The sequence below is a fragment of the Manacus candei genome, unplaced genomic scaffold (genome assembly GCF_025592945.1).
Source record: "Manacus candei isolate 608988 ecotype Guabito, Panama unplaced genomic scaffold, ASM2559294v1 h1tg000019l, whole genome shotgun sequence".
NCBI classification, from domain to species: domain Eukaryota; kingdom Metazoa; phylum Chordata; class Aves; order Passeriformes; family Pipridae; genus Manacus; species Manacus candei.
In genome coordinates, this window is record NW_026138067.1 from 1,420,612 (window position 1) to 1,445,273 (window position 24,662).

Sequence of the window (24,662 nt, forward strand, 5' to 3'; positions counted from 1 at the left end):
CAACAAGACTACAGAAAATCAAGAGGGACCTCAGGGCCTTGGGCAACTGGTCAAGAGATATGGAACACAAGTTGTGTTCTCTTCTGTCCTGCCAGATGCAGGGAATGATGGGGCAAAACTCAAGTAAATCATGCAGGTAAATACCTGGCTTTGAGACTGGTGTTACCAGCAGAATTTTGGGGGTTTTGATTGTGGGTTTGTTTATATGACACTGAGCCTACCGGCAACAAACAGGCTCCACCTGTCTCAAAGGGGAAAAAAGGATCTTAGCTCAGGAGTTAGTAGGGCTCGTTCAGGAGGATTTATACAAAATTTGAAGGGGGATGGGGACATCAGCAGGCTTGACAGAGATGCTATGCAGTCCTTCAGGAGGACCTTGGGAGGTTAGAGAGATGGACAGAGAAGAATCATCTAGTACCATTCAACAAAAGCAAATGCGGAGTCCTGCACCCCATAAACACAACATCCTACGACCTGGACAGCATGTGTGCACCTTGATGGCAAAACTCAATCTTACCTGAAAGTTAGCTGGTATTCTGCAATAACATGTAGAAACACTATTCTACAAAATAAACTGCTCTTGATATCTTTACTCACTAATTCTTGATTACATATATTATTACATACATGCTTTCCTATTCTGTCTCATTTTTAAGGAAGAATTACTTCAGAAAATAAGGAAGCAAAACATGTTTTGAAAGATCAAGGTTCATATTCTTCTCACTTGTGAAAGACACATGAAAAAACTTGTACATTTTACAAGAACTAGGCTGTACACTAAGTCTCCAAGTAGAACACCACTTTTAAAAGGTCACATCATTGAAAATAAAATGAAAAGTAAAATTTAATAAGAAAGGAAGGAAATGGAACTCAAAAGGTTAATAATCTATCTTTTAAACAAAAAAGGCAATCTACTTTTTCTCATTAAAACCTGACACACAGCACTAACTGAGGAGATTATGTTGTGAAAACATACTGCATCGCATGGTAATGCTTGATCGAGACCAGCAATCAGGAGCAAAAAGAAAGCACTGTTTCGTGATTATAATAGCAAATTCTGGAAGACAACCAAATACATCATCTGGTAGCTCAACAGCTGTTACAGCTTGGTAGTAATACCTTGGCATTTGCTATAAGCTATAACTTGAAAAAATTGATTTCTCATCTGCCAGAAACAAGAAAATGTTCTCCTTTTAACATTTCTGAAGTTTCTTTCACTAGAATACTGAGTTAATTGATCCATTTTTTTTATTTTACTCAGGTTTTACCCTTGCTGCTAAGCTAATTGTGTATCAATTAGATTAAAAAAAATAAGTTTGAAGGAAAAATACTGAAGGTAACATAAATAAACAATGTATGTTCAGATAAATCCCATTTTGATGACACACTGGGTAGTAAACAGCAGAAAATATTTCTAATTGTCCTCCTTGGTCATACTCACAGCCATGATCAGTCACTCATTATTATACTTCCTATCTCCCTGAAAAAGGGATATTTTCAAAATAAGGTTTAGTACCTTTCCACATGTTTTGCAGTTAGTTAAGCCTTCTTTTTCCAAGTCAGAGGCAGTACACAAAGATGCAGGACTGAGACAATAATGCTGAGAATTGATAATACCTAACAAACCCAGTTTTAAAATTACTACTAGGTATGGGATATGAAAAGAAAGAAGGAAGATGCTTATTGCAATTTGTCTAACTGTATGAAATTGTTAAATAACTTGTCCTGTGTTTAGATGGGCTCCCCAAAAGGATCAATTTTCTAAGCACACAATACTTTATTTACCTTAAAGTAAGTATGCATCATAACAAGGACACGGACTACTTAAAATCTTTCAGCATTTCAACTATCCAATTTATTTTAGGGTTAAGTAAAAGCAATTCATCATAAATATTTTAGATTCTAGCATTTTACTTAGTTTTTGAAGTGTCATAAACAATATCTCTCAGAAATCAATATTCGCACAGTACATCTATGGGGAAAAGAAACAACATATACACAAAGGTGGTTTAAGCTATCAAAGAGATCTCTACCTTTACGCCTAGTGCAGTTTTCTTGGCCTCTGCTTTTAATCTTGTGGCTCTTAACATAGGCCTGGTTTTCTTATAATCTTGTTTTCCTAGAGTAGAAAAGCATATTTAATGAAAATAATGCAAAAAAATACAAAGAATGTGAGCATTTATTTCAGTTAAAAAGTCAGATACAACATTTTGAAAACATCCTACAGTCCATCACTTTAAAAAGAAGCTACGCTGTAACACAGGGACTTGATCCATAGAACAATGATCCTTAAAACAGACAATGAAAGCAACAAGCAAGAGCCAACAAATCAGCATAGAACCTATTACTCCAGAGTGACATCAAAATACATATATGGATAGATACCCACTACTACAATGTTTATTAACTTGTTCAGTAAGAATCAGACAGCAAAGAAGTAGATTAAAGGTGCATGATGTTTTTCCCTCTGATTTAAACCAAAACAAAAATTTTCATTAGAATTTTTGTCAGTTAGCCATCTCTAATGCATACATAAATCTGCAATACAGGCCATTCTCGTGAATGTAAATGTTTCATTATTCTGAACTGGAACATTATTTGCAGGTATCAGAACTCACAGATATGCAGGTCAGTCCAAGTAAGTGCAGACCATTGCCCGACATCATCTGCTTGTAGAAACATGTTATACAGAAACTTCTAGATGTACTTTTTAGAAGTTAGAGGGACTATCTCTTGCAGCCACAGAGTGCAGCCAAGTGCTTGATTACCATGAGTCTGTATGAACTGAGTTTAGAGGAGGTCATGCAAGTATTTAGAAATGGTATAAATCATTTATCTCAACTTAATAATGAAGCATAAAACACTTGATAACTGTCAGGGATATTTCTGCTGTTTGAAAGGACTGTTACTATGTAGCTTCTGTAAAGAACTGTAGCTTCTTTAACAGAAGCCAAGTTACAGATACAGTCAGAAAAGGAGGAGAAGGAAAAGAGGAATCAGTGAAGAAACTGCTCAGAGGGGTAGAGCTCTGAGCTTTTCAAAAGAGTCCTTTCCGGTTTTTGCCTCCTAATGCGTACATGCCTTTTTGTCCTTTTTGCCTATTTCCAAAGCTGGGCTACAATGCTTAAAGCAGAATGTCTTCCCACTTTTAAATCACTAATTTTACCTATCTGTACATTAGCTTTCATTACTGTTACAGTCAAATAACCTTTCCTCTAAAACTGTGTCCTATTTGCCTAATGAGATGTGATCTTACATTCATAACCAATAATGCAATCTTATTTTATGGTTATCTTCAAAGCTGGGGTTTTATAGAGCAGTGATGAAATTCTGAAACATGATTGGAAAGGAAAGGTCTTCTCCAGTGATATACTGGATTCATAGAAACAGACTTCTGCCTTTGTCTACTCCTCCTATCACTCTGCTCATACTCAATACAGAGATCCTCTCTGTAGGATACTGAACTTGCATTACAAATTTGCTTTCATTGTATAATCTCTCCTCAACCCTAGGGATTATATATGGTGAAGGTCTCCGTATTATCCTTTGGCCAGGTATTATTAATAAAAGACTTAAAATAACTTAAAAATACTCAATGACAAAAGGAAAAATAACTGAAACCATGTGTATTAGGAAAAAAAAATGCAGAATATCTCCAAGGAACTTTCTTAGAGGACATAGTGAAGAAAAGATGACAGAATGATGATTTATGTCTGATGCTCCAACATATTCATCCAGTCAATGCACCTCATTAGCAGGACAGGACAGCATTATTCTTCAGAATATATATGATATCTGATAATAGGATGCATAAGAAGTACAGTACATTTTTTTGAACAGTTAGGGAAAGAATTGCAGTAACCACAATAATGGTTAAGTCATGAGATGAAGCCAGCCAGACACAGAACATGTTTCTTCTCCCTGAAGTCCTGCAGTCATGCTTCTGCTATGAAATAGTTAAAGACCTGTCAGAATTTCCATTATAAATGGCAGGAGTTTATAACTCTTAAAAATACACTCCAGGCTGAAATTTGGCATAGATATACCCAAGCCTTGAATTTTTTGTTTGTTTGTTAGGAGCCAACTTTTGTAAGTGGTGCAGCTGTTCTTACTTACTTGTGAACAAACCATAGAAATTTATCAATCTGAGATGTTTGAAGCATGAAAAATATATTCATTTAGAAGTATATAACTGACAAGCGCTAAGTTCAATCTCAGCTCTCATCATTCAGGTTTGCTCCCATCTCGGGTAAATGAACTAGGGCAGTCAGAGGTTTCCCTTCCAGTGACAATGGCATCAGATAATGAAAACTAGAAAGCTTTGTAAGGTCCATTAGCAGTGGGAAACAAGTCAGCTAGTGAAACCCACTTCCTCTTCCTACCATTGCCCATTCTCCCTCCTCTTCTCCAAGGCTCAAGTCTGAAGGTGACAAAAGCAGGGGTAAATATTTGCACAGGAGACCCAGTCTGTGAGTTACATCTATTGGCAAGACCACATCTATTCATTGAAAGGGAAAACTTATTGGTGCTCTTTCCCTTGGTTTCAGGCACCCAGCTACTGTTTATTCCAGTATCATGGCTACAACTAAAATTGGATTCTACTTATCTAGAGAATACTTCTAGATTTATACTAAGTCTGATATGACCAACCAACCCCCCTATATAACAAATAGGCTATTTTAATGCTGGTAGTTCTCCAAATCCAAGCACCTGCCATTAATTTACCACTCACACTGCTAAATGTGATAGCCAAAAGGAAAAAAAAAAACCAAAACCAAACAAACTATGGTAAGGAAAACGGTCTGAGTCCACCAAATGCAAAAGTTTAAAAAGGGCATCTGTGGACTTCTTTGTAATGAAAACCAGATTCATCAACAGTACAAAAAGACTCCTAAAACATGTGAACTTTCTGAAGCCTTGGGAAAGACATCTGCACTACAGGACTATAAAGAACTATGAAATGCAAAGCCCCTACCACGTGAATACTGATCATTGCCACCTGGAAAATAAGCAGAAATAAATAATACAGGCTTCCTACAGCCTCCCCTCTTTTGGGTTTGCAAATTCAACCAGTTGGAATACTTATATTCACACTCTCAATGTTTTCTACTTTTATCTCATTTATCCTGCAAGCTTTCTTGTACTTTTATCTGTCAGAGTCATCAGCTTAAGCTATTTCTTCTTCCCTGGAAGTGATTGCCAAAGCCAGTTAAGACGGACTCATCAGACAAAGCCCCATTTGTCTGCTTTATCCAATGCCTATCTGAGACACTGAGTTTTCCTGAGGGAACATATGAAGACAAGAAGAAGCCAAAAGATAGAATTGGAAAATTTCCAGACAAAATCTTACTTTTTTTATTACTTAAGCACAGTTCTTTCCTCTTCTACTTTTCATTGTTGTTATTGTCATCACTCGAAAGCCAGCTTTCCTTTTTTTTTTTACTATCTCAATTTCTTTCCTTTTTTTTTTTTTTTAAATGTGCCACTTTTTTCTTTTTCCAAGTCCATCACTTCCTTTTCATTTTTAAGGCCAAAGAAATAGTCCATGATAGGGTAACTTTTCTTACTGACTACAGATATTACCACTCTGCTCATCTTGCCTCCTGCCAGGTACTCTCAAGACCAGATGCAAAGATCATCCACCTTTCCATTCAGTGTTTGAAGTACCCTTTGCCCTTTGGAGGCTCTCCAGAGCTCACCTTGCACCTCGCCCCTCCCTTCCATATTTCTTGCACAGTTTTTTCCACTTCTTTGGTGGCAAAGTGACCTCAGTAGCACTGGAACTGAGTTGTGCCCTGTTTAGAGATCCTGCTTGGAAAACTTCCCACAGGTAGAAATGAAGTCTATTCTACTAGCTGTAGGATTAGAAAAGGGTGAAGATAAGGGTGAAAACAGAGAGTTTTTAGCTACTAAACACAGCTATATTGTGAAACATGCTAAAGGATGTCTCCTTCACGGCGAATATTAGGGATTCATACAATATACACCATGAGTTTGTTTGCTTCTCTTCATGTAACTAGGAATAATAATCTATGGATTTCATAAGAATTTTTTTATTTAACTCTGCTTACAAGGGAAATTGTGATCCCATATATACCTTCTATTCAATAGTTTTAATACATATTAGAGATGACCTGATCTTGTATATTGAGTATTCTTTTTTAAGTAAACCTCCAGTGGCGCAATGATAAATGCAAAACTTAAACTAAATAATATGTATGAGCTAGACAAGTTCATTAAGTTCTGGGTTAATTTTTTTTCAGTCTACAGAAATACTGTGACACTGCCAGGTAGTATGCATTACACTGTACTTTGCATATATACTGAGCTCCGTTATACAGGTAACTGAGAATACAGCATGTTGAGAACAACATTTAAGAAAACTGACTACATTTAAGATTGTATTTAATGATGTTGCTGTTTAAGATACAACTTGAACAAATTTGTAGAATAACTCCACAAGAAAAAACATTATATTTCCAACCCTTCTAGATATTTCTAGAATTCTTTCATTCTAACAATAGCTCATTACTGGAATTGAATAACAGACTGAAGACTGTCTCTCTGCTTTTCAATTCATCAGGCTTAAGCAGAAAAAGGACTGCTTCTTTGGCCTTTGTTGATGCTGCTGTCCAAGCTTATTATCATATGAATATCTAGTTATTGTTTTATAAATGTTCACATTTCAGGAGCTCCCTGCTTTCTTTTCTCTCAGCAGACTTCACAATATCCACCTTCATTATCATCATGTGGCAGCATTGCTCTTCGCCTGCATTTGCTACTTTAAAAATTAATGCACTGCTATTTTCTGAATACTGTACTGCATAAGCTGCTTATGAGTACATTATGCTATCAAGCAAGCACATGGAGAAAAGCTTCCTAAACTGTTATTCTTTCAGTGAAAATACAGCTGGTTCTGCTTCAAAGGCACTTCTTTTCACCTGCAAATGGACTTGCTCCTACACTTATTCCTCAATTCATTGTCTTTTATTTGTGTCTGCAAATCTGTAATTGCCTTTAATTAGAAAAAAGTAAATTCAGTGCTTTAATCTTGCAAATACATTCAATCATAATTCTGTCTGGGATGAATACCAAGTTCTATTCAATGACTGATCTTTATAACAAAGGTATATAAATTTATTGTCCATTTATATAGACCACACCAATTAAGCCACAATGGAAAACCAAATAGATAAGAGTCAAAATATTTGAAATGAGGAATGTGCAATCTAAATTTAATTACTCAGACAAATAATTTGAAAATGAGTTATTTACAGCATGCCAAAAAAACCTGACAGATAGTAAAATTTGCTAATCAACATTACAGATTTAAAATTGCTTTCAACACTTTCACCAACAAACTGCTGTCCTCAATCTTTCTATGTTGGTATTAAAGTCATAATCAAAACATTAGTAAGACATTTTCCATAGAGCAGTAATCCATTTAATATGTTAAAGTATTGTTTAAGATGTAATAAAACTACAACTACTGGGTAAATTTTAGTCACCAATAGTAGTTTAAACTAAAGTACATTAATATAACGGATGCTGAAACCCATACTAAAATGCATACACAGCTAATCAGAAATCAGAGGCAGACTGTGGTAAGCTTTACTGTCAAACTAGAAGTGTGAAATCACATACCTGGTTAAACCAAAATCAATGTGTTTATCATGATTATTGATATGAATTAGTGAAGGTTTCAAGAACCCTACGCAAAATCCCACAGAACATAGCTCAGCTATGACGTGGTTGTTCCCAAGCCAGTTACCTATGTCCATACTACAGAGCCACTGTGGTGAAGATATACCAGAATTAGCACACTGCTTCTTCAGAACTGTTCCTGTGTACCAGCTGTGGTCCCACTTTAAGCTACAGTCTTTGGGGGTCATATGGTACATCCCTCTGCTTAGAACAGAGCCAACTTCTAAAGTGGATTCAACCTGAAAGTCAGCTCAAGTTACTAAGGGAGCTAGTCTAGCTCAGCTTATCTAGTTGAGTTTTGAGTATTTCCAAATGTGGAGATTTCACAACCTCTCTGAGCAACTTTTTCCAACACTTGACCATCCTGGTAAAAAAATTTTCCACCTACTTAGCGGGATTTCCATGTTCTAACTTGCCTCTTGTCCTACCACTATACCTCTTTGAGAAAAGTTAAGGCTTCACCCTGTCAGCAGCCTCCTATTAAGTATTTGCAACAGCAGTAACATCTCAGTTGAACCTTCTCTAAAAGCTGAAAAGACAGCTCTCTCAGCCTCTCCTTGTACATCCTGTGCTCCAGATAGACATTTCAACCATTCACTGGACTCACTCTAGTATGATCATATCCTCCATCTAGTTTTCTTGAAGATGAACATGGCATTTGCCTTTTTCAAATCATTAAGGAACCACTTCCCTGGAACCAGCTAAATGACTGAAAACTGAGGGAGAATTTAGCCATAAAATCCCATTGCCTGAAGTACCTTAATGTAACTATTGTGCATCAGTGGAATTCAGTAGTGTCTGTAAACAGCAAGTCAATGGACTAAAAATTCAAATTTGTACTATCAACAATTTCATAACTTTACATAATTTGTTTTTTAGTAGGAGGGAATAAAAGCATTTTTTTTTTCCTATGTGCCCTGGGACTCTTCAAAACTGAGCTCATGCATAGTAGTAGAACTTTTAAGTGCCTTTCTAAATGCCAGCAAGTTAGGTGTCTGGCATGGGAAGTGTTTTCTGAAGTGCCTTGTAATATCATCCAGATCCATAAAAGTACCTAGGCACCTAGCTCCTAAGGTGCATGTGTAAGTATATGACTCTACGATCTTTGAGACTTTAAACCAGTCACTATATATTCACTGAGTAACAGAACTTCAATCCAGTGAAACTTTGTGAAACTCTACTCACACACAACACATCTTAAACATGCCTGCCTCATTCATAACACTCTAAAACTGGAAATAACTATTTATTGAGATGTTCAGGAACCTCAGAAAAACAAAACTCCAGAGGAATTTCAGGCCTAACTTCATTAAAAATCAGTCAGAAAATCATACATCGGTAACAGTTTTATAACCTACATCTGAGAATAAGCAGTACTGCCCCAGCTTACATCTACAGAAACAAGACCAAGCTCTCAAGAATTTATTATTGGTTTTTTGTGCTATTAGTGTCACACAGATGCATTCAATGAGCTTTCTTTTCCTGAGAAGCGGAAGTGAGATTTTCTTATTTTTAATTGCTGTGATTCCAAAGGGAGTTTTTGGGTCTTAGGTTAACAGAAAGATTTTGATCTGTCTTATATCCACACAAGAGTATATCTGTACTCAGAAAAGGCATGAAAACCCCCCACAGCCTCTCTATTTTATTCAGGTTTAATGGCAGCTCAAATCACTGACCATTTTTCAATCTTGAGAGACAGAACAGCTTGACACTAATAATACATTTGCAAAGGACACATCATCATTTAACACAACATTAAGTGCTCAGGGACAACTTTTTACCGTAGACACAATGTGCTCTGAGCACAGGGTTGACATTTAATGCTACAAAGATAATCCAACCAGTCATTCATGAGGGGTAAATTAATTTTCAAGCAACTATATTTCAGCTTTAAGCCAACAAGAAGGATGCATTAAAATAAGTTCATTTTATGCTGCATGCAAGATTTAAAAAACCACAGAATACAATGTATTCTTAATAAACCAAAATATACCCATTTAATTATTGCTATATTTCCCTCATTTCAAACCAGTAGTCTGGTAATATTTGTTAAATATAACATTCTAACTGTAAACAGAAAATCCCTCAGAATTTGCTATGAGTTGCCATGAAAAGCAGCATTTCATTAAAAAATATGTTTTACATTTAAAATTTGTGTAAAGGCATACACTGTAATCAGTAATTCAGAACATATTTAAAAGTAGCACCTTTTCTGATACTTTTTTAAGGAGTATTTTAAAAATTGATATATGCATTTAAGTAAAGTAATTCAGGAAACTGGTTATCAATAATGTACAGAACAAAAAATAACATCAGTACTTTAAATAAACTAATTATTCAGGTAATTTAATTGTTTTCAATACCTGTATAATATACTCAACTGCAAGACTATAATAAAAGATCTGAAGAAGAGTACTAAAATATTGATGCTTACTAGGTATAATTTGATAGGCAGTCCTTTCTCATGCCTTTCAGTGCTAAACTATCTGTTGCAATCTTATGCTCAAGCCCAACAGGTGCATGCCTACAGCCATTAAAAAGTACTGGCTCCATGCCAAAGGAGTAGATTCCACACACACGATGGCAGTTCAAGTAACTTTTCCAACAATCTCCATAATATTTTCCACTTAAACAAACAACTACGAAAACAATAAATACCTTTCTTAAAAATAAATTAATACAAATAATTTGAAACAGATCACTGGGTAGGTGTTTCACTTCTTTCTTCTCCACCTACATAATATATACATACATTGAAGTGCACACCTAGTTTTGAACACACTTTTATTACTTTGCTATGGAACAACTACTAGCAGTTACATTTTCATATAAGCAACTATATTTTAGTATTAATTCTGAAAATGAGAAAAGAAAACAAAAAAATACTACTGCTTAGGAAAGACTATTTACGAGAGCATGTATTGACAGGACAAGGGGGAATGGCTTCAAAATGAAAGTGAGTAGGTTTAGATTGCATATTACAAAAAAATTCTTTACTGTGAGGGTGGTGAGGCACTGGAATGGGCGGCCCAGAGAAGCTGTGGATGCCCCATCCCTGGCAGTGTTTAAGGCCAAGTTGGATGGAGCTCTGAGCAACCTGGCCTGGTGAGAGGTGTCCCTGCCCATGGCAGGGAGTTGGAACTAGATGATCTCGAGGTTCCCTTCTAACCCAAACCATCCTATGATTTTAAGAAGTATCCACCATCATTGCAATTAAAAGCCATATTTTGATCAAACATTTGATTAGATAATTTTTGGACAATAGAAACTATCATACTGTTTCATTCATGATAAGAGGTGTGAAAAAGGCAGCATAAGGTGTGGTAAGAGGGACATACAGCACACAAAGAGTCTTTCTGCCTCTCTGAGACAGGCTGCACCCAGCTGCAATTTGCCTTACAGTGATTTTATTAACTGTTGGCTGCAAAAAAGTGGAAATAGACCATATTGGTATCTTTTATGTACACACTTTTCTTGCACATTCAATCATAGTCTGCCTGTGACTCTACTCACTGTTACAAACCCTTTCTCCAAGATTATTGCATAAGCATTTCTTACCCATATTCAGTTTCTAGGTTGAATATTTATACCAAAGTTAAGAATTCTGCCCTTTTTCTGTTGGACTATATTCTACTTTTCCAAGCCATTTCACTGATTTCTCAAATTTAGTTTGAATTTTAATTTTAAACTCATCTCTTTACCGCCTTTCATACTGGTAAAATTTTTCATTATCCCAGTGGCAATAATAATATTGGGCCCAGGACAGGCCACTGTGGATGCATTAGTAACTACTGAGAATAGCTTTCATAACACTTTGGTACCTATCTTGCAGTAGTTTAATATTCATGCATCTCTAGTTTGTTTACCAGAATACATTGTCAGAAAGCCCTGATAAGGTCAAGTTGTATGGTACGTCTTCTTCATCAATGGAAAGTTTGCTACTCTGTCAGAGAAGAAAATAGAACTGATGTAACAAACCACATTGGCTGGTTTTTACCTCCTTTTTGTACTCTAGGTGCTTACAAGACACTGCCCCTGTCCTGAAGAGCTTACTGTGAAGGATGAGGAAGGTGTGTTCAATAATTTATGAATATTATATGTCCCATCTGTTTGCTTGTTATTGTGATGTTGGCTTTATAAATACCAGAGGTTAGCTCTAGTAAAAGCTGGCCTGTGCTTAGGCAGGAGGGTAAGAAAATACTAGTAATAGTTCTCCACCAAGCACACTTAAAGACAATAAAGGAAAACACAGAGATTGATGACCAGGTCATCCCATTGAATTTCCCATAATAAAACATATCAATGTAACAGATGTTCCACAAAACATCTTTGTTCTTCTTATCTCTGCAACTACATAACCAGGAACTTCTGTCATTGTCTTATATTAATTACTTTATTTTCACTTTAAACAGAACAGGAGCAACTGAAATCACAGGAGAAGTCAAGGATACCCTACTGGGGCATGTTTTTAGGAAAAAGTCAGCACACATGTAAATTATTCTAAGACCACGATCAAAAGGAAAGCAATGCCACCTTCCTTCTTTCCTCACTGAAGACAAAACCTGTTCAGCAGCCTCAGCCTATCTGAACCAGGAAGAAACTCTTCCAGACCACATCTCTGCTATTAAGCAGGATCAAACCACCCCTTGCATGAAAAATGTTTTCAACACCAGTAATTTGATTTCTAATTTACTCTGGGGTGTATCGTGGTCCTGCCAGGAAACACCACTAACTCATTCACAACAGTGGTTGCTGAACAAGCACCACAGTATCACCAAGTACTGTAACAACAGTATTAAACCTTTTGGATAAAGAGTCATGGTGTTTCAGGAGAAGATGTCTCTCCCTCTGCTGTAGTTAACATCACACTACCTGATGTGTCCAACCTTATTAGATGACTGAGGCCTGTCCCTGGGGGAATGTCATAGTGGGACTGTGGCACCACATGAATCTGGAGTCATCCCTTCTCCCATGTCCCTGCTTCTCCACAAGCACCCTCCCAACCACAGGAGGAGCCACAGACCTCACCAACCGTTCTATTATGGGGCTTTGCTTAAAGGAGGGATGGCGACAACCAGTCCAGGAAGGCAGGGACACAACCTGTCACCCACAGGTTTCTTTTTCCCAATTGGAACAGAGAGGTTGGAGGTGGCACAGAAAACCTTTGCAACTTGGGGAATAGATGAGGCCCTATGAAACAGAGTACAGGACTTCCACTGCAAATACCACATCACATCTGTTTCTATCAGTTTCAGTTTTTTGTTCTCATACTCCATAGTATGGCACCATTTGAACAGTATTAAAACATCACCTAGAATTAAATCATCTATCTGATTTTACGAAAAACAAATGAAGCCTTGCAGCAAACAAAGTTGCATGATGAACCAGGGACAGAGTCTCAGAGACAGCGGAGCTCAGGAGAAGCCAGAATCACTCCTCTCTAATGATTGCTTTGTTGAGCTGAAATCCCTTTTAACATCAGCCTAAGTTTTTGCTGCCAAGATTACATTAATTCACCACCGGTCACAATGTGCTAAAGAAAAGCTTCCCAGGTCTGAACCAAGCAAAGCCTGGACTGAAGCTAGAACTTGTGGGGAACAAAGTAAATTTACGATTTAGTCCAAGTATGGGATTCATGTCGTTCACCTAGGAGTGGAAAAGCTGCAAGAGCTGAAGGGGACATCCTATGAATGATCACAGCCGTGTTTAAAGAGGGAAAGGAAGAAGTCTGGGAAGGAAGAGAAAACATCTGAGTGAGGAGATCTGCATGAAGTCAGGCACCAGAATTATGGCACAACTGCAATCCTGGATACCTTATCTCCTGATCCAGTGTCTTATCCAGTGGATATTACTTTTCTCAGAATTGAACATAAATTGAATGCTGCCAAGGTGCAGCAATTTCCTACTAGTTATATCATTCTGGACCAGCTGTATATAACAAGATCCAGCTGTATATAACAAGACCCAAAATACAAGTTGTAATTTATTAATTCTGCCTAAGTAAAAGGCTTCCAGTAATACTGACAGCATTTGCAGTTCTTACTTCAATGAAGAACATTGCGAGGGATGCTTTGTCAGACCTATATATCACTGTCACTCCAGAAGTCAGTGCACTGACAGTCGTAGCAGAGGTGGATGTCACAGGATACTGCGAAAGTGATTATGTAAGATGGAAAAGCAGATTTTTGGAGTCTCACTCCAGCAAAGCAGAAATCGGAGGCTTTTAATGGAATTAGCCAAGAAGGGAACATCTCTTGTATACATCACCATTATCCCTTGGGATCCTAAAATTACTTGTGAGGAATAATCTCTCCAACTCACTCATAATTTTAGCACACCTAAGAACTACATATCTTCAGTTCGCTCATAATTTAAACTTCTTTCCTTACACAGAAACACCACCTGACAGGTCTTAACTAGCAGTGAATGACAGCAATAACAGCTTATTTAAAAGTGTAAAGGAAATGCATATTTATGAGCACCCAGAGTAATGGCTTATGGACCTCAGAACTAAAGGTGTAGTAACGTCTTGAAGGCATATTAGAAGACACAATTTTACTTTCAAGAGCCAAACTGGGCTACAGTCAGTGATGAGATCGCTGTTAAGATAATAGGATAGAGGAGCCTGTCTAACTTTTAAATTTATTTTTAATTTTCCAGATATACTACTCCATCTTTTTCTTTTCCCTTTCTGAAAGCTCACAGAAAAGGAACTACATGTGTGTGCATAGTAAAATAGTGCCATCTTACTCCTTACTTCAGGACTGTACTTACTGCCTGACAGGTGAATGTCTGGCATCCTTTACAAATACTGCAATTTAAAAAATACCGTGAAGAATAGTTAGGCTTCACTTCACACCTTCTCTTTAGGCATATAAATCTGTCAAGTAACTGCCATCAGGGATGGTAATGAGTTTATCTGAGACCTTTTGATTTTATTTCACCATTTGCATCAGCATCAGTGCTCTGTTGATGTTTTAATGGATAAAATCAGTCGGTTTCAGTAAGCCTTACTTTGACCATACTATATTATAAACTATTTAAATAGTAAAAGTGATGTACTAGGGCAGTTTATTCAAAGAAACAAGGGTTGCTCCCAGCATCATTTTTTCCAAATCTTTATTCCACAGTATGCTGCCTCTTGTAGGAAACATACAAAAGATGGAGAGACTGCTGAGGAAAATAGTTGACTATCTGGAAAACTATTTGATTAGATCAGATAAAGCATGGAGCTGTTTTCTATTCCTGAATCTTCCACAAAATTACTGCATGATCTTGGGAAATCTCTTTTCCTTGTAAGATTTTGGTACTCATCAAAAACTCTTGAAATCCTGGTCTAATGGTACAATAGAAGTGAAAAACACTAATAAATGTTATCTATTAGAGATGATTCTCTGATGGTCTATATTAATTTCTTCTTAAAGATTTTAAAATTACATTTACAAATATAATGAGAAACAATTAAAAAAAGTATCTGAAAAAGTAACTGAATTTGCTCCTGACCCTTACAGTCAATTTCTTATTCATTAAAAATGTGTGTTAAATATTTATAAACCCATGGACAATGCAATTTCAGTTTCTGGAATTAAAAGCATACAAAATTAAAAAGAATTAAACAAAATTTAACTGTGCTTTGTTCCTCACAAACTGTATGTGAACATTGCTCTGATCACAAAGCTCCTGTGTACCATCCCCCACCTTCCCTTGAAGAGGTTCCTCTGTCTAGGGTCACATAGTGTAGTCTGGCATGTGACACAGAACATCAGTGATGTGTCAACAGTGATGTTCAACTCCATCTCCTGTGAGACAGTCCCGATGAGAAGCATCAGCAGAGAGAACCCCCCACCTCCCGTGGTGGTGGGCTCCGAGCAGACAGGACAGGCATTGCTCAGCACAGATGACAGAGTTTATTTGTAAACTCTCTGAATGGTCCTCTATTGACATTTCTCAATCTGATTGATTCTGTTCTTTAACCATACCAGAAAGGACACATTTATTAAACATAACATGCAGAGTGAAGAACGCAGGGTTTTTTCAGTCATTTTTCAGTTCCTCACAACAAGAAGTTTGTCTCATGTTTGGAGTGAAAAATTTTTCTGAATGTCTCATTTCATAGATAGATAAATAGATATAGAAACACAGAACACCACCACCAAAAAGCCACACACCCTCCCTATGGCCTGTTTTTCTACAGCTCCATTCCTCAGAAGAAAAGAGACACAACTTCACTTTCAGTAACAACACAGTCCTTGTGACAGACATGCTTTTCCTAGATCCAAGAAAAAGCCAGTGAATCTCATTATGCCAGGTTCTAAAAATTTAGCAAAGGGATTTTGCATATGTAGAATAGAAGAGACTAAATTATTAAAACAGTATTACTGCAACTAACATTTGAGTGAAACATGCACTCAGTGGAAATTTACATCAAGTTCTTTTGCTGCAAAATCCAAAGGTGCGGCTGAATTACAATGCTAATTTAATGTTCATGTTTTAATCATGGAAGCATGGAATGGTTTGAGTTGGAAGGGACCCTACAGATCATCTAGTTCCAATGTCCCCTGCCTTGAGCAGGGGCATTCAACCAGGTTGCTCAAAGCTTCGTTCAACCTAGCCTTGAACACTTCCAGGGATGGGGCACTCACAGCTTCTCTGAGAACTTGTTTTAGTGTCTCACCCCTCTCATAGTGAAGAATTTCTTCCTAATATCTAATCTATACCTGCCTCTTTCAGTTTAAAGCCATCAGTAATTTTTTTTCTTATGATAAAAAGGCTGTAGTGCAGCAAATGGACTCACTCGGTGATGTGCTGGTGCTTTAGTTTTTATTTTCTTCATAGAAATGCCATAAGAAGAGTCTTTAGGCACCCACCTGTGTTTTTAGTACAGATACTGGCAAGTTCAAAGGTAGGCACTGAAAAGTCAAGGAATAAAATTGTCTGCTCTAACATATATACCAGAATACAGAGTTTTATGTATTTTTATCATTTTATGATAAGGTATGCTGCTCAGAAGCCCCTTCCTCTTTCAGGAGCTGTGTAAATATGGACAGTAAGAGAGATCAATCAAGTTGTATGTGTCATAAATGAGGCAAGGGACCAGTGGAAGATCAGAAATGGATTTATGGTTGGGGTAATAGATGAAGACAAGAGTATATTTTCCTCTCTCAGCCACATGTTTTGGGTATGATCTTGGACAAGACATTCAAGTTTCGATTCACCAACATGCAGTCCTAGGTAACAGTCTTCCTTCTTTTGGATTAGGAAAAGTGCAGAGATTTGATGAGGCAACGCATGGCAATAATGTTACCCCATTCTTCTCTGAGGCCAGCATCCCATGCCATGATCAAATAGCAGCCTTAGCTGATACATGAATGTGATACCTTAGTGACCAATGATCCACAGAAATACGTGTGCCTTCCTCACTTTCCACTCCAGGTGTTTACTCAGCTATAACCCACTGTATTGGGTCTGGCTAAGGTGGAGCTCATTTCCCCACAGCAGCCCTCACAGTGCTGTGCTTTGCATTGGTAGCTAGAAGGGTGTTGATAACACACCAGTGTTTTGGCTACTGCTGAACACAGCATCAGCGCTGTAACACTCCTTCTGGGACGGGACCCAAGCTGACACAAACTAACCAAAGGGATATTCCATATGGTATTCCATACCATATGATGTCAGCTCAGATATAAAAGCTAAGGAAAGGAGCAAGAAAGCAGGCATTCATTGTCTCCAATGAATGATAAGGAACCATTACACATCGCTGAAGCCCTTCTTCCTGGGAAGTTGCCAGATGTTGCTACTGATGGGAAGTAGAGAATAAACCTTGTTATCTTTCGCTTTTCCTTTGCATGCGCCAAGCTTTTGCTTTGCTTTTGCTTTAATAAACTGCCTTATCCCACCCCACAAGTTGTTTTCGATCTTACTGTCTCCCCTGTCCAGCTGGGAAGGGGAGTGATAGAGTGGCTGGGTGGGCACCCAGCATCCAGCCAAGGTCAACTCACCACACCCACTCTAAACTAATATATCAACCTATTCCAAGATTTACTGAGAACAAAGCCCTTTCAGTGTCCCCCATACTGGTGTGCACTTCCAAGATCCAAGCAATTCCATGGTGAAGATTTCAGTAATGCTTTCTTCTACACATCTGCATGAATTTCTTTCAAAATGTGATAAGCTAGGTTCAAATAATTCTTGGGAAATTACTGATTTTGCATATATAAATAGATAGGTGGAGACAGACCATATTACCACGCTCTTATTCTACCACCTTTGGTACCTGCTGTAAACTGTTTCCAAACTCTTCCTATTTACTTACTGAATGAAATATGTTCCCAGGTTCCTTGTCAACCTACAGACACTATGTATTTTTCTTTCCCATCCCTCCCTGGAGATGTGCTAATTGCTAGAAGTTTTAATTTAGTTTTACAGAACCATTTTTTAGTTTCCTATTGAGATTTTTTGATCACAAAATGCCTGAGTCACAACCTATTCCTACCAGTGGGACATGCTGCAACAGCTAGACTCAAGGGGTAACACATGAAAGTCCTGTCAAAGATATACAACTGGGTATCCTCTGAGAAACTGCACATTACATTTACTAGTAGACTGTTAAGTACTGGACTTCGGTAACAAAAAGAACAAAAAAAGCAGTAACACCAAACGTACACTCAACAATTTATTAAAAAATCCCCAAAACAAACTAAAAAAGATGATGCCGTGGAAATGTTTTGATAATTTTGTCACACTGTGTTGAGAGCACAGGCACTGAAAAGCAAAGTTTAATCAAAATGTGCCCCTTTTCCCCTCATCTCTGCTTTTCAGCATGGATTTTCAGCACAAACTTCATATTCTTTCCAACAAAAAGGAAAAAGCCTGTGAAATTCAAGATTATGTTTTCAGTTCTCCTGAAATCTTGATTTTGGTAAAAATACTCAGTATTAATTTTTCCACAAGTAAAACTTCAGTAAGAAAGTTATGGTAATCCTTCCAAATACATTTTCTAGCTATAAATATCTCAGAGAGCTGTTTCACTTCACAGTGAAACTTTGTCCATATGGAACATATGACTAGGAAGGACTTGGTGAACTACTGAAATCCAGTGCTCTCCTAGGGAAGGCACATATATCATCCTGTTTTCTTTAAAACTGATTGTTTTCTATGATCAGCTGGAAAACAAGTTAGAGCTTTGGATTTGGGGTTTTTTGGGTTGTTTTTTGTCTTTAGTTCTATCAGTAGGACATTACTCAAGAAGCTCAATCTCCTATTTTCTTCAGAAACTGCCTTCTTTTTCCTGTTATGTTGCTCTGTGGACAATTTATATGCAGTTACAGACTGGATATACATGGACTGTTGTCTTTCCCAAGTGTTAACTTGGGAAATTCGAAAAGAACCATATTTGTCTTAATTCATGTTCAGTTGTGCTAAACAAGGCTCTTCTTGGTCACCCTAGTAGTTCTTTCAGCTTTTCTTTCAATTCCTCTTTCTTAAACATGGATGAGCAAAGCAGTACTGAGTACTTCAAATTCACTGTCCCCAGTGCCCTATTTAATGGCTCTATTATTTCTTATCACTACTTTAAATACATGCAAGGATAAAACACAGTTATTTCATGACCACAAGTGATCAACAGAAACAAGGGGACTTTTCCTCTAAGATTTCCAGCTGATGAATTGACATCATTGGTTGTGAACTAGCTGGTCATCAACGTGTGTAGTTCTTTGATACTATTTTGATCATAGACAACCAACAAATTGTGAAGAAACATAATTAGCTCTTCTATCTAAATGTTATTCATTCCAACTTCACACTTATGGATTGGATTTTGCTCCCAGTTACAAGGATAAGCCTCTGAAATAACTGCTAAATTCAGTAGTGTGATACCTGTCCCAAATTTCCACCACCAGAAAATCCAACCTTCCTACTCATGGTCTCCTGACTGTAGGAAGTGTTTCTTTTCAGACTACAAATTACCTGAAAGGTAGCTGAATAAAGCAAAAAACATAACATTTAACTCTGCTTTTAATTTCTCTTTTTGCATCAGTGACAGAAATAAGATGAGGAAGACAACTCTCTGTGGGGTACATTTTTTCTGCTTTTGTCATAGCCAAAATGTTTTATTCTCCCTCTCTGAAGAATACATGAAAGCACTTCCCTCTTTGTCCTTTTCATGATGATTACTCATTAGAATTTGGTAATTTTTCTCTACACAAACACAATGGTTCATATTTCCTTCTTCCATCAAGCTATTTGGACAGAAGTTCTTCCATGGAATATATATGCTATGAGGTCTATGGTTTTCCAAGTTACCTATGAAGATACACGGAGCCTCCTGTGTTACAGACATAAGTCTGATTTTCTTGTAACTCTACCAATCGTTTCCATCTGGTATTGTACTTAACAGGATGATTTTCTGAGACACTTCACACTGTGAAGTATGTTAAGGATTGTACCTTCAGTTCTATTTGGTTTGCAATTTATTCAATGTTTCTCCCTGTGCAGTTCATTCTAGTTTGCACAGTCCTCTTCTATTCCAGAAAAGACAGAGCGGACTGCAGTCTATCTTTTCTTCAGGGAATTTTCTTCAAGGATAACCCCACTAGTCATTTCACTCCATTTCTTTTCACTGTTCAGTAGGCAAAATACCAGTGTACTATACCCGAACATAAAGGAGAAGGCTGTGCCAAAAAAAGAACTGCATTCAGGTTTTGTTGTGCCTTCCACACGTATCAAAGGCAACATCATCGCTCACTGCAGGCAGTGTAAAATACCTCTAAAAATACATGGATTAAAACTATTGTAGCTATTATTCATGAAGTAACTCAGTCTGCAGGCCTCATCTGACCTACAGAGGCCACTGAATTGAAATCAAAACCGATTCTGAGAAGCTGAGGGAAACCTACACAGGAAGCGAATCCTTCTTGCACTTCCTAATCTGTTCAACCTGCATGTTTTACAGAATAAAGATTCTTCCTAGGCTCAGCTGAGGTGTAGCTTGGCTTTGCAATGTGTTGATCAGCAATACTGGCTTATGGCACTTGTTGGCCTGAGTTTAGCCACACACTTCAGTCCCTGCAGTGTGCTGTCCTGTCTTTGATGTGTAGTAGCTCAGTTTGTACATGCAGGTTGATGATGAAGCAAATCAGGGCATTCATTCAATTCACAAAATGCCCAGCACATCTTTTACTTCAAGCTGGATCAAAATGGCACACAGACAGCTGCACCACTCAAGAGGATGGTATACTATACACTGCGACATGGTGAACAAGTAGAGAGAGGTAGGTGTTGCTAAAGGTCACTTTGCACCAATATATTAGAAGTCCCCAACAGTTGTAGCCTATTCCCAAACACTTTCTACACATGGCTCAAGAGTGAACTGAAAATTGTCTGGAGCAATTTTCCACAGGCAGTTTGCAAGCAACTGCTTGGTTTTAGGGATAAAAGAGTTTAATAGTAGGTCTAGGTTATTCAATGCCAGTTGACCTCTCTGTCAGAAAGCAGTGCTACACTTGCTTTAACCTACAAGTGCAGACACAAATCACCGGCCCAAACTCAGACCCTTCACCTATTAGAACAGAAGCCTGTAGAGATGATTCTTACACATACCCACTCAATGCCTGCAAAACTCCTAGGAGGCCTCACTTGCATTCTACTTTAACTTAAAACTTCTTCCAGCTCTCCAGTTTACAATGATCGAAGGTCTCTCAGGCCAGGTCTAAACTGACAGTTGCAGACTCATTCTGCCTGTGATGGGAACTGCCAAGGTGCAAGCAGGAGATTCATTGCCATAATACAGAGCATCATGGCCAAGTTAATTAGCGCTGCTACGAGACAGGTCAACATGAGCTCTACGCTCAAAAAGCTCAAAGCTGAGGGGTTTAATGCAGCCTGTGAGCTCAGACTTACTCAAAACAGCTTCAGTGAATCTGGGCACACCTCATCAGTATGCTGTAACCTTGAGCTGAAGGGACCATGTCTAATGCTGAGACACTGTTTCACTCCATATGCTAGTTCATTATCCAGCTCCTCTCTGTTTTGACTGCCAACAAATAATGATGTTTTTCAACACTTCTCCACTAGGAACTGAATGCACAAACAACGCATCATAAATGCCACCCAACATCTGCCAGGCAGTTACCATCTTCCCATGACTATCACCCAGGCTGAACCTGAGCAAGTGATTTACTGACAAGCTGTGTCACATCCTCTTACCTATCATACCCTAGATTATGCAAACCCCAAGTCTTATGAATTGCCCACAGGTATTTGGTTAAAATATCACAGGAAAATTATTTCTAACAATAAAAACACCATGCATTCTAAAATTACTGTTACCTTGTTAATAAAAAATCAAATATTGCAATCAATATTGCTACAAATCTTACAGCAGATATGCTGATAATGATAAGATATTCACAGAAAATAAATGAAGGAAAAGGCAGGCTTTTCCACCTTTCTTATTTAACAGGTAGTCAAAATTCTTGAAAATAGTATTATTTAATATATGAGTTATTGTAGAACAGCATCAATAGCTTAGCAGAGCAAAATTCACACAGTCCCATGGTAAATAGGGTATCTGTGTAGCTGGGATAATGACAAGGACCAGACTTCAAGTAAAGTATTTCAAAGATTAAGCAACATATTAGTGACTTGCCTTATATTATCTGTAAATTTATTAACTGAAACCAGGGCAAATTATTTGTTTTCCCACATTCCACTTATTGTAGAGCTCTTTATTCACTTCATGGTGCTTTTCTGTACTGATTCAACTGCTACGCAAATGAAAAATCTCAAAATAACTTTGAATTTGTGAATACTTTCAATAGTACTTATTCTAATCAGCCTTTACCATCAAGTAAAAGCAAAAGCTATTTGCACGATATTTGAGACTTCTGTACCTGTAATTCAAATCAAGCAACTGCCTTTTCATATTTTCATTCTAGCAGTTTGAGCTTCCTAATATCATTTTGCGTCTGCCTTGTAACTTTTTTTCTCATCCAACACTTAAAAGCCTGCAAGTAATATGTAGAACCTAGCAGACAATCCCATAAATAGTTCAAGACCCTGGAAACCACAATGTACCCAGTTCCTAGCTTTCTTCCAAAATAAGGTATAATATAAACAAAAGCTTCCACTGAAAAAAAATATTTTTAAAACAATTCAGTTACAGAGATCCATGACAACATTCAATTAATGGACTGCATGACAGCAATCACAAAGGTGAACAAATTCATTACAAAAACCAGATGACTTCTTCTATGGTCATAATTACCCTGAACACGGAGATCTAACACATTCTTTTAAGGTCCTAAGGTGCAATGCCTGATGAACTACATAACACACAGGTCACATCCTGAAGCATGAAATACAACAATCTCTTCAGTTAAACCTCTTGAATTGATCCAAGGTGATTCTGTGTCTTTCTTCTGAGACCACTACCCCTGCAATGCTTGCCAGACTCCCTGCTGCCTTTATTCCTGCTGGCCCAGACAGTAGCAGAAGCTTAACAGACCACCATCCTCCATGGCAGGACAATGGCTGGACAAAACTTAACTGCAATCAACAAAAAACTAGTGCTACATCTCATAGCACTGTAACTAAAGAAGTGCAGTTACAACTATTAATTATGTCCAACTTAAACATCTATCAAGCACATCCTGAGAGATGCATCTGCACTGGGTGTTTCATTCTTATGCCTTCTCCATTGCTTTGTTATGATGAAATGAGAGGAAATCATATTTGTAGTTCAGTGCCCAACGCTCCTTGCATTTATATTGATGTAATATTGCCTACAAATATAAGCACCTGCACTACACGAAGAGAATGCATATATATGAACACTGTATACATAGAAAAATTATGTCTAAGATTTTTTATAAATGGGTGTCTGAAGTTAGATTTACATATTCACATTGAGACGTAAGTACTGTGAAGTCCAGCTTTCACATATGAGCTAAGATTTTCAAAGCCTGGTGAAAGAATTTCTAAATATGTTAAACTGCTCTGTCTCTGAATGTAATATACACATGCTTATGTGTCTATAGTGAAAATTTTATGTATTTTGTAAAGGATTGTAAGAGCTTTTTCTAGGTTGTTTTTTTTTTGATTGCAGAAATGAGAGTAAGTACACACACAAATATGTATCATTGCAAGAGCTGGTATGGACACCAGACACCTTACAGGAATTGCAAGTTCTTGAAATAACATCAGGCTAATATGCAATTCACCAACTGGAAACATGTCAAATTTCACTCTCATTTACACCTATTACAAATTTGTAGCAACTCCGCTGAGTGAAATGGTGATATTGTTGATGAGATTAAAATAAGAGCAGACTATGAGCCTCCATTGGTATAAAAGTACTAAACAAGTGAAGTATGAACATAGAGTAAAAGCAATATAATCAAACAAGCTCAAAGAAACTCAGCTTTTGCTGTGGAAGAGGGGATGGGAGGCAAGGGTTTCGATACACCACCTTTCTCCTTAGCTTCTCTTTATGGTATATGTACATATTCCCACAACACCCTGGCTCGGCAGCTGCCCCTCCCTCCCATCCTTGCTCAGGCTGGGACTATGTCTGCCCAGCAAACGAAAACTAAATAATATCCACACAAACGTAAGTACATATACAGATCTACCATCACCTTTTATGCTCTAAGTTAAGGCAATAAAATATAGCTTTACTGTTTTAGACTTAAAAAAATACATGATCACAAACGGTATATGCTTAAAATCCATCATCAGACTCCACGGAACATATTTGAAACATCCCAATCATCACAAAATGTGGATTAAATTAGTATAGCCAGACTAGGTTTCACTTCACAGCAGTGTTTTCCTCAGCTGCTCCTGCTTTAGTTTCCAAGAAGTGATTCCACTGGCATAAAATTAAAATCAAAAAGCAATCACTGACCAAAGGACCTAGTTCCCTTTTTGTAATACCAAAATTCATTCTTCATAAAACC

The 24,662-nt window shown here is 37.5% G+C and overlaps 1 protein-coding gene across 1 annotated transcript in view; it reads right to left on the reverse strand.

Moving 5' to 3' along the window:
- TRIQK (triple QxxK/R motif containing) overlaps positions 1-24,662 on the reverse strand; it is a 61,001-nt gene that overhangs the window by 10,058 nt on the left and 26,281 nt on the right. The window contains exon 3 of the mRNA XM_051785393.1: positions 2,034-2,119. Within this exon, the coding sequence (XP_051641353.1) occupies positions 2,034-2,119 (86 nt within the window). The remainder of the gene's footprint in view (positions 1-2,033; positions 2,120-24,662) is intronic.